The 12,114-nt window shown below is 36.5% G+C and overlaps 1 protein-coding gene across 1 annotated transcript in view; it reads right to left on the reverse strand.

The window, feature by feature from the left end:
- Nucleotides 1-12,114, reverse strand: part of LOC107686353 (oxidation resistance protein 1) — a 103,559-nt gene that overhangs the window by 6,178 nt on the left and 85,267 nt on the right. Inside the window, exons 9-12 of the mRNA XM_016483323.1 lie at nt 11,035-11,197; nt 9,026-9,185; nt 2,466-2,546; nt 644-769 (exon numbers count right to left, since the gene is read on the reverse strand). Of these exons, the coding sequence (XP_016338809.1) occupies nt 644-769; nt 2,466-2,546; nt 9,026-9,185; nt 11,035-11,197 (530 nt within the window). The remainder of the gene's footprint in view (nt 1-643; nt 770-2,465; nt 2,547-9,025; nt 9,186-11,034; nt 11,198-12,114) is intronic.

A 12,114-nucleotide genomic window follows, 5' to 3' on the forward strand; every position in this document is an offset into this window, starting at 1 on the left:
GTCATGTGTTTTAAACCATATGAGTTTAAACTTCTGATATACGGTTTTCTGAGAGCACACATCCACGTCACCAAGGGAGCGAAATCAGAAGTGCTTGTTTTCTCAGACGCTTGCAGAGAAAGGCTTCCCAAAACAAAGTTACTGGGTTAATCTTTTTCACGTTTCCTTGGTTGGTAGATACACCTTGGACCTGATTATAGCACTTAAAACCTGGAAAAGTATATATATATTTATATATTTAGAAATATATATATATATAATTTTTTTTTAATTAGCAAAACTTGTATCTTTAGGGATACTACAGCTTAAAGCCTAAAGGGCACATTTTTCTTAAATGGAAAATAGTAAGCATGAACATTCTGCTCAGGTTAATGGAAGAAAGAAAATCATATCAGTTTCGAATGACACGAGGGTGAGTAATCATTTATGGGTCAAGAACAGTCATCTTCACTTTTCAAATCATTCCTATGCCCTTGGCCATAACATGACGAGTGTGAATAAATCTGTCTGTTAACATGTCTGAGAATCAATAACCGGTGAACAGTGAGGAGGGCTACCTATTTTTGGACCAGCGGATCGATGAAACACTGTAAAGCCCGGAGCAGTGGGCAGATTTATTTCACTGCCGCGTCTGCACGCTTACCTTCTCGATCGGCTCGGCCTCCAGAAGGTCACTGGGTTCGTTCAGGTTGGGCTTAAAAGTCTCTGGCTCCAGGCTGGCGGTGATGGACGTGCCATGTTTGGAGTTTACATCCTCCTTCGTGGTGATCTAAAGACAGAAGACGCCATTAGCAAGCTATCTAGTGACATTCTGATTTAAGCCACATAAACCAGAGACTATAACAAAGAATGACTGTAGATCTTCCTTGAAATTGACCTATAAACTCTCGCAGCAGGGATTTGGTGTTCAAAACATTTGTGGAAGTGAGGCTGCATAGATTAACATGTAAATTCAACTTGAGCAGGAGTTGAGCTGATTTATCTCTGGTGGAATTCACCTATGGGGACAAACTAACCTGAGAAGACAAACTAATCCCGCAGGAAATGTTTTGGCTAGGCTATATGGGATACTTTATTAAATTAATAAAAAATACTTCTTGTGCATTATTTCCCAAAATCAGTGGCTCTCAACCAGTAGAAACTGTCAAGTTTTCCAATTCAGCTTGTCATGTTAATAATTAAGCTTGTTGTTCTGACAATGCAGTTAATGGTTATATTAATAAACTTCATTTTATGAGATCAAGGATTCTTGTTGCTCAAACATTATGCATGGTGTTAGCAACACAAGTTAATGAGTTCAATTCCTAGAAAAGAGAATGCATGAACTTAATGCAGTGTAAGTTGCATTGGATAGAAGCATCTGCTAAATGCATAAATGTAATGTAAGGACATTTTTGTTAACTTTCATAAGCAATTTTAGTGCTAAGTTGGATCGCCACTTTTGACGTCCAATGTCGAATCTGGTTTCTGAAGCACTTCTCTAAAGCCTGTTACATCAGGACCTGTGGTGTTATTTTACAATGTAGTGCCACAGACAGTTAACATTCCCTTTTTTGGCCTGAACACACTCAGGTTACACTGGCCGTGCTTCAATTACATTAATTGTTTACAACAAATAACCGGGCAGCAGTCAATGCAGGCCTCGACCCAAACACCCGCCTGAACCTCAGAACATTCTAGACATGGAAATACAACCCACTTTCTCAGGCATGGCTTCCAGAAAATTCCTAATTTCATTCAGGTCCTAAGGGGATACAACTGCTTGGAATTTCCATGAACAGTCCTTTTAATCAGTAATTTTGCAGGGATATATACACCACCACTCAAAGTTTGGGGCGGGCAAGATTTTTACTTTTTTAAAAAGAAGTATCTTATGCTCAGCAAGGCTGCATTTATTTGATAAAAAATACAGTAAAAATTGCAATATTGTGAAATATTATTACAATTGAAAAAAAAAAAGTTTTCTATTTTAATATATTTTAAAATATAATTTATTCCTGTGATGCAAAGCTGAATTTTCAGCATCATTACTCCAGTCTTCTGTCACATTATCCTTCAGAAATCATTCTAATATGCTGATTCAGTGCTCAAGAATTTTGTTTTATTATTATCAAAGTTGAAAACAGCTGTGCTGCTTAATATTTTTTTTAAACTACTATACATTTTTTTCAGGATTTTTCAATGAATCAATTATTTATTTGAAATGGAAATCTTTTGTAACATTATAATTTTACACGTTTGATCAACAGAATGCATCCTTGATTAATAAATGCATTCAATTCTTTACAAAATATATTACTGACCCCTAACTTTTGAAGAGTAATACTGTTACTATATATATCACTTTAAGGGCTACACTTTATATAGGAAATTATGGAATTTTCAGCATAAACATTCATCAGCAAGGCAAGTGCAATCTACAAATCCTAGAGCTACATCTGCAGGGTTCTACAGATTTTGTGCACCTGGAGGCGTTTGCATAGGGAGCGCAGATCTTCACTGTTTAACGCATCGATCCGGCGGTGGTACTCAGTCCATGACACTACCTGCTCCAGACACAAGGGGACACAACCACACCGCTGAGCAGGACAACAGGATGAGGCCAAAATATGGACAAGAATGTGCAGTTTGGGACTCTTTTAATACAAGATGTTAACTACTAAAATTGCAGCTAGGAATGATTGTCTTTATGAGATATGGAAGAGATGATTTTAAGATTGAAAGCCTAGATCATGTCATTATATATGTGAAGCTATAGTACAAATGTGAGCAGACAACACAGCGCGTTTTGCATGATTGTGTGAATTGTTTTGCACAAAGCTCTGCAGACAGATATGAGAACCATATTCATAATAGCTAACATAAGCCATAGCAAAGCCACATAGAAATCACAAACACTCAACTAAAAAAACTAAATATTCCGCTATTATTTACTCACCCTCATGTTCAACATCCTCCATCCTACCACTTTAATAAAATCAAACTCACATCTTAGCCATTATGCAAGAAAACTACCTTCAGCTACCTTTGAAATTTTTACTGCATTTATTCTTATGTAAATATCAGTCCTTACCTGTCACACATATTTTAACAGCGTGTTGGTTGCCACACCTATGTGACATGTTTGATAACACATTAAACACATGACCTACTACCACATGAAAACATAGTTCACCAAAAACTAAACTTTTGTCATTTACCCATGCTAGTACAAGTTCGTACTCAACCTGTATGTCTTTCTTCTATGGAAAGATTCATTTCTGATGAATACCCAAGCCAACTCTTTTCAGTGTAATGAAAGTGAATGGACACTAGGGCTGTCAAGTTTCAAAGTGACAAAAAGTACAACAAAAGTATTATGAACAATACAATACAGTAAAAGTCTTCTGAAGCCATACTTTCACGTAATAACCATAAGTCGTTAATTTAAACATTATTGAGTTGAAATCGTTCACGGATCAGACTTGTTTTGTGAAATAGAACACCCGATTCATTGAAAAGATCCGAGTCACAAGAATGAATCACTCAAGAATGCATGTCTAGCTTTTTTGCGTCCGTTTTTAAGCTTATGTCCAGTTACTATTGTGGAAGGTTTTTATTATTGAGGTTTATTACACTATTTATCTTCATTATATAGAAACACAGCGACTAGGACGTTCACTTAACATGTTCTCTTTCGTGTTTCACGCAAGAAGGTGAGTCATACGGGTTTGGAATTTGGAATGTCATGACGGAGAGTAAATGACGACTTTTATATATTTATTTATTTTTATTTTTTTTGGCAAACTATCCCTTTAAAGTCCTGCAACAACACTGACTTGTCGACAGTAAAAGGGAAATGACCGAGACTGCGGACATTCTACTCCATGACGGTAAATAAAAGTTTTAGCCGATAAGTTGCCACTTTACAGCCCTCAATAATGTACAAGGAGGAAGGTAAACTAGACCATTCATAAAAAATGCATATCGTCTCAGGTGAGACATTCACTGATTCACACACACACACACACACACACACACACACACACACACTCTTTATGAGGATTTATTAAGCTCCAGCATCACAGATCAACAGCAATAGCATCAGCAAACTTTCATGTCTCACTTTTACTTCAAAAGCAGCAACACAAACCCATCAGACAGCCAGTGTCAATCAACACAGCCAGATATTATACGCTAATATTTCAACAGCCCGCTCACATACGCTTCAGCGAACGCATTCACTCAACACTTGTGTTTACATACATAAGTGTACTTAGGAGTCAGAGGTTTTCCTTCCTTCACCCGCTTGGAGAACATAATATCACTGCCTGTCACATTCAGACTTCTTTCCGCCGACCGACAACATGCCATATTCGGACATAAACACAACGGCAAGATACTGACAGACACCTACGTGAGCCAATGACATCGGACCAAATGGAAGAACTCGGCCTCTGATTGGCTCTGTTACAATACGCCCCGCCTCCTGTACGAAATGCTTTAGCGCTTTTAAAGGAACAATCGCACCTAAACGCGACCTCTAAATAGTTAGATCAACAATGCTTGCGAATGAGTCAAATGATTGAGGTAATAACGAGGAGGGATCAAAACGGACACTAAGAAATTCAAGGCTGTCGATGAAGACTCGTTCAGAGTTAAATGCACGCATGTTCTTTATCTGGACTAAACATGCTTGTACTATTAAACTGCTTTTTGGGAGTAGAACAACCAAACTCAAACACTCAAACACTAAATAACCTAGTGAGCTGCCTACCTAGACAGCATTTTTGGGCATGATGCCCACAATGTTCTCTAGGTAGGCTGTTCACTATGTTTTGAGAAACAACAAAGTAGCAAACTTGAGGCAATATAATACCAGATGTCTGATCACATTTTTCAATACTCATAGTAAGTAAATTCATTCAGTACATGCTTTAGTTCAAAGTGACTTAACCGGGAGTAACCAGGGAAACTGTACCCAGATAGCACACGTCCGTCTGCAAGATGTCTGTTAAAGATCACTTCATCTGGAAAGCATCTGCTGTGTACAAACATCTGATAGACGTCTCTAAGATGTCAGTTTTACATACACTCTAAAAAATGCTGGGTTAAATACAACCCAGTGCTGGGTAAAATAGGGACAAACCCAGCAATTGGGTTGTCATCTGATAGGAAACATCCTATAGACGTATTTGCAGATGAGCAAATACATCTTGCAGATGTAAATGCAGACGTCAAATAGACGTCTCCGTAATGTGTGTGTGCTATCAGTGTAACACTTTTCACATTTTATTCAGTAACTCACAAACTACTTTAAATCTACCTGACATTTTTTAAGAAATATAAGAAACATACATATGTGGCAACAATAATGCAAATAAAATATTTACACTGAGAATTAATATTAAGTGTAACACAAGAAGTCAGAGTATTATAATTGCCACAGGCAATGTTAATGTGCCCCTATTATGCCATTTCGAATATTGCCTTTCATAATAATGTAGCTGTATGTGAATGTAAACTATCTGCAAAGTTATGAAGCCGACAGTTCACGGTAAATAAAGTTATTGTCTCTCTCTCAAAAAAAAAATCGACTCTGAACAGCCTAAACATCGAGTCGTCTCACTTCCCACTTCCGTGACGGCTACACGTCACTGGGTAACACATGTTCTACGTTGGCTGCCTGTGAACAATTTGACCCGCCCTCAAATAGTGTAGCATTTCCATGTGGTTAACATCATGTTGAGAAGACGCTGTGTCCTACGCTGTGAAAATAAATTTTTTATTTTCACTTCCGAATGATGAGGCTGCAAAGAATCAGTAACTGACATTCAGTTTTTCAACGATACCACAACAGTACAATACCCAATCTTTTTTGTGTTCCCGTAATTTTACTGACGACTGCTTCTCTAATCTCAGGGAGTTCAAAATACACTTAATTCTTTAGAAAAGATGCGTCTAATACTCAACTAATGCAGAAACGTATAGCAGCAGTGGTTTTCACCTTTGCTAGGCATTCTTATACAGTTCCCACACATGCACCTAAATAAATGAAGAGTTCGTTTGCAAAAACTGATAACTCCATTTTAATTTTTTTTTCTCAGAAATCACGTTTTTTTATTGCACATTCCAAGTAATATCAATCAAACTGCAGTTGGGTTGTTTTGATTAAGTAATAATAACTTAAATATAGGTAATTTACAAAATGAAAGTTCATTTAAAGTATGTTTTTTTTTTTACATATTAAAAGTTTGTTTTATAGCAAAAGCAGACAACTCCAACAGTCGTTCTTTGTCAAAAGCAGATAACTCCACATTTCATGTTTTAGAGTTTAAAAAAACACTCGTTTAATCTTTGTAATCTCCTCAGACGACAGTGCAGATGCCTGACAAACGTTGTTGTTGTGATCATAAACTGTATGGATGTGATTACACGCAATACACGAAGCTTTTCCCTCACCATTGTAATGCGCTGCTTTTGCAAGGTTCCGCGAAAACGTTTCAGCTTTTATTTTCTTTTTTTGCCCTGAAGATTTCACAGGTTAATCAAGTTCGTCGAAATTATCCATCCTCGATCACTTTTAGTCAGCTTTGACGAAACTCCTCTCAGCTAGCATGTCTTTTCAAAGTGAAAGTAGCCTTGTCACCTGACCTGAATACAGTGCGCTGATTCGCTAAAATGGACTTATCGGCTTCTGTACAAAAACAACAAGGGCGCTTGTCGGCTTCTGCAGTAAAACGTGAACTCGCGATGCCTTGAAAGTGGACAAAACCGGCTTTTTTGACAAAACGTGTTTAGGGTTCAGATCGTGCTATATGTGGAGAATAATGCACGGCAATCAGCTCTTTTTTTTTTTAAAGTGGCGTTTATCGGTTTTTGCAAATGAACTCTTCAAATTATAACAATGATGCTGCAATCACATCTTATAAATACCACAAACTAAGTTGACGCTTACCACTGAGAAACATCCTACTCCAGTCGTGCTTGCGAATCAGTGTCTGGTTGATCAACTAGACGTTTCATCATCAGACACGGGCTCGAATTTATAAGATAAAATCGATACTATCTTTCTCTCCGGAGCTGTCATTCAGTTATGGCAATGGGTGTTTCGTTTCTGACATGCGCTGTACCTGGTCGACCAATAACAAAGGACTGGGCCGACTGACCAATCAGAGCAGAGTAGGCTCACGTAAAGGAGGGGTTTAGAGAGACTGAATCAACTGCTTCGTATGAACAGTTTACGAATCATTGAGAAATGCGGTGAAATTAAATGTATATTATGAGAAAACTAAAGTGTTTTTTGACCTTGCATGCATGTAAACCTGTTGTAGGGGACTCCCAAAACAACATCAGGAACCTTAAAAATTGCATAATAGGGGCACTTTAACACTTTAAAAATTATACTAATCGATGTAAATCAAATAAGAGGACACCTCAAATGATAATTTAATAGCGTTCTTGACAATTTTCACTTTTAAATGATACTAATTCTTTTAGCTGTCAGGAATGATGTTTAAAGCAAAAAAAAGTGCTTATACTTATTTAAAGTAATAAATAGAAATAAAATTGTGAGAACACTAGTGAAAATGGTTATTTTCATGCAACAAATATATACATATTGCATTACAAATTATATTATCAACATAAATTGAGCGAAAAGCTTAAAAGTATGCCTCTCTTTTTTGCTTTAATGGCAACAGCACCTGATGACCCCAGATTGGTTTCAGTGCATCTCTGTTAAAGACGCCTTCAAGTAGATATTTTAATGAAACAATGTTCATTGCATAAGTTAACACCCCCAACCTGTTAAAGTTTAGAACCCAAACAGGCAGGCAGGCCTGTATTTAGTCCCCTTATCAATAAACTAAAAAAGTCCTTTTTTGGGAGTAGAACAACCAAACTGAAACACCCTGGTCACGTTTCAAATGTCACTAACTACGAACATTAAATATCCTGGCTGCCTACTTTTTCCCCTATCTGTTAATGTTTAACAGTCAAACAATTTTTTCATTTACAAGCATCACAATTTCAGACAGCAGAGAAAAATACGGGACATTCGAAATGCAACTTTTATGCCTAAAAATCAGTTTCACAAAGTAAAACAAGTGAGCATGTGCTAAACAAGTGTCAACACTCTAGCTTGCTTAGTGTTACAATTGACCCCGAGTATTCTGAAGGTCACAATATCCAGTTGAGTTCATGACTCACGCCACCCCTGTGGTCATTATCAGAGAAGTTAATTTTACTTATTCATATCAAAAGATCATGTGGCTTTGCAAAGATCTTCCAGTTTCAGAATAACAAATCAGTCTATTTTGTTCCCTACATCATTAATTTAAAGTCAAATTTAAATGCCGCCGCAGTCGTAGTATCGGTTTCTCAGTGCCACAGATTGGTTTCAATACGGCTACCAGAACAGAATAACATGCAGGGAAATATCAGGTGGTAATGTTTCCTATTATCCAAACAGTAAAACATTCAAACTGAGCTTTATAAAAGAAACATCATGCAACACTTGCACCTATAGGCATGATTTGCTTGTATCTCATTCAGGCATGACATAGTCGGGCTAAACCATGCCTTTTTAGACACGACTGAGGGATTCATGCATGCATAAAACTGCATACATGTGCCTCTTTCTTGAAAAAACAAAACAAATAAAATAATGAAACAACTGCACACTCATGCAAAACACCAGCTGCAAGCTCACAGTGCACAATGCATCTTGGTTTCACAAGAAACTTATTGACCAAGTGCAAAACAACCCAGTCTGAGAAACATTCAGCAAAATTGAATACAGCTCTGACAACAACGTATGACTGGTGCATGAAGGTGTATGAAGTGCGGGGAACACAATAAAGACACTTCAAAAAACCTGGAACATAGAAACAGACAATAAAGACACAGACAGGTGCAAATACAATAAAGAGAAATATCTGAATCAAATACAGTGCATATAGAATAAAGCACACATAGAATACAGACACAAGCATAAATCACAGATATAGTATCAATCCAAACATGTGAGCTGGATGGGCCGTACCTCCCACTCTGAATTTTCTACAGTTTGCTGCTCCTCGTTTGCCTCTGACTCCTCGATTTTCTTCACCACGATGAAGCCAGGATCACGGCTGATGCTTCCTACCCCATCCCCAAAAACATCCGAGCTCCACTGGATGAAGAAAACGTACAGGTGGTCTGACCTACAGAAACAATGACAAACACACCGTTAAAAATTATATTATATGCCATTTTTAAATTGCTTATGAGCCAGATGGAATATGCTGAATTTTTCCACATTTTTTGCTCTGATTTTAGGGAAAATATAGGAATTCTGTGGAATGGATTTAGACATGGTTACATACGTTAAATGAGTTACATTCTTATTGGTAGCTTAAAGAATAATCCAAATATAAAGAATATTTAATAAACAAACATGTCTGATCAAATGTGTTCCATTCTGATTTGTTTAGAAGTTTCAGTTTTACAGCATGAAAATAGTGGCAATACTGTGCATCTGAATTTGATTTGACCTTTTTCATTTATTGCATTAATATATATTTTTTAAATAAAAAATGAGGTATCTGTAATAAAGTACACAACCATTCAAAGTTTGGGGTTGGCGATTATTATTTTTTAAAATGTTTTTAAAAGAAGTCTATTATGTTCACCATAGTTGCATTTATTTGATCAAAAATACAGTAAAAAGTAACACTGCAAAATATTATTACAACTTAAAAGAAGTTTTCTTTTCTAATATATTTAAAAATGTAATTTATTCCTGTGGTGGCAAAGCTGAATTTTCAGCATCATTACTCCAGTCTTCAGTTTCACATGATCCTTCAGAAATCATTTGGATATGCTGATTTGCTGCTTAAGAACCATTTCTTGTTATTTTCAGTGTTGAAAATAGTTACAACATTATAATGTAGCATAACAGCTTAATATTCCTATTGCTGAATTGAAAGTTCAAAAGAACAGCATTAATTTGAAATGGAAATCTTTAGTAACATTATAAATGTCTGTACTGTCACTTTTTGACCAATTTAATGTGTTCTCGCTGAACCCAAATGGTAGTGCATGTAACTTTTGTTTTTAAACAGGCAAAGCCATGGAAAACTCAGTGTGACTTGCATCAGGACGCGACAGGCAGCGTGAGCTTCAAAGTCTCGCCTGTCAGGCCCTGCTCATGCACTATTGTCATGATACTTTACACTGATCATCCGGGTCGCCACCCAACTAGGTCATGTAGCCGGGCCCGGCCATGTCTCAGTGACAACAACAGACAGCAGTTTGGCCACAGAGCTCTGCAGTGCTTCTGCAGTACAGTACTACAGCATGTCTGGAGTTCTTTTCCTAACTTGCAGACTATGTCAAAACGAATCTATTCTGACTCTCTCATTCTGATTTAGCGCAGCAAGTGTTTCCTAAAAAATATCTGTGACTCATCTCACACAGTGATAACAGACAGAATAAGCTCCAGTGGGATGAAGAACACTGAACGCTTGTGTTGAATCAGAGGGTAGATGAAATAAGACAAAGACAGTACTGTTTCAGTACTAGAGAGCTGATCGCATAATAAGACCATGTTAAATTTACATCAATTATCATTAAAAATGAAAGTGACTTCTCACAAAATTGAATTAGAAATTGAATTATGCTGTGTAATTTCATAGAGAAATGCGTTTTGTGTGAATCTGACAAAAATATAAATAGGTCACATTTCAACCCTTAATAATAATAATGATAATAATAAGATGACTAAGGGAAGAAGAAATTATATATTTTGTAAAAATAAAATTAACAAATAATATAATACATAAAATTATTTTACATAAAGAAAAAGCCTAAATAAAATAAAAGAATAAAATAAAAAAACTAGACTTAAAAAACATTATAGATGGATGGATAGATAAAAAGGAGTAATTTTACTAATATGTAATGTAAATCTAAGTGAGTGGCTCAGCCAAAATAAAGTGCAAAATGGACCAGGTTTTATACAAATAATGGACACAAACTGTGGATTAGTTTGATTCCACATGTCAGACTCACCTCTCCTGGGGAACAGCAAACCAGTACTCATGTTTACGGTCACGCTGTGCATACTGCTGCATGGAGGCACTGGCGTTGGACACAAACGTCTTCTTCATGGCCTTGCCAACCCGCAGACACAGAAACTTGTGAGACTTCTGCCTCTCCTTGGACACCATGAGGCCTGAAACACAGAAATATAAGCTCATCCTAAAAGCCCACCACAGAAACGGAGCAAAGGTAAAAACTTACACCATAATGTAAAGAATTATATGCAGTTGAAATTTGTCTTACAAAAATGACTAATGCATGACCAAATTTGAATGGCTGTCTATAAGTGTGATGCAATAATGCATCAATCATCTCATGGCCTGCATATGAAGGACATGAAGCACATTATCTCAAAAAATAGACATGCAATAATCACTGGAACAAAAACACATTGCCTCAAATGAACTACTCCCTGCCGGGAGCTCATATGTGAAGCTGAATCCAATGCATCTTTTGTTAATAACTGATTAGAAGGTCAATGCAGCGGGATATGTAGAAAGAAACACCTTACACCAGTGTTGTAGGAGCCAAAGCCCTTTACACAGCCAATGCAACATTAATCTAGTTACACTGCAGAACACAGTGTGAGGGCATTCATTTTCAATGGGCTAATTTGGTGTGTAATTCAGATGACTTTTGAAGTGGGTCCTGAGCTGTGGTAATAACCCCCTGTGATTTGTCAGAACAGTTCAATGAACCTTGAATATTACTGTGTTGAATGAGCAAAATAAATTTATATAGTTTAAAAAGTAATATTTAGGCTTTTGAGTTGTGGTCATTGGTCATATATATATATATATATGTGGTCAGTGGTCATATATATATATATGTATATATATATATATATTAGTGCTGTCAATTGATTAAAATAAAAAACGAATGAATCGCACATTTTTCTGAAATTAATCGCGATTAATCCCACCTAACATTAAAGTTTTTAAATATACTCATATATTGCAATAATTTCACATTCAATCTTCAAATTGATGAACAAACAACATAAAAACAGTATATTTTTTAATATTTGTTTAATGGCATCTTTTTTTATGA

Source organism: Sinocyclocheilus anshuiensis, unplaced genomic scaffold, assembly GCF_001515605.1.
Source record: "Sinocyclocheilus anshuiensis isolate Anshui unplaced genomic scaffold, SAMN03320099.WGS_v1.1 scaffold389, whole genome shotgun sequence".
Lineage (NCBI taxonomy): Eukaryota > Metazoa > Chordata > Actinopteri > Cypriniformes > Cyprinidae > Sinocyclocheilus > Sinocyclocheilus anshuiensis.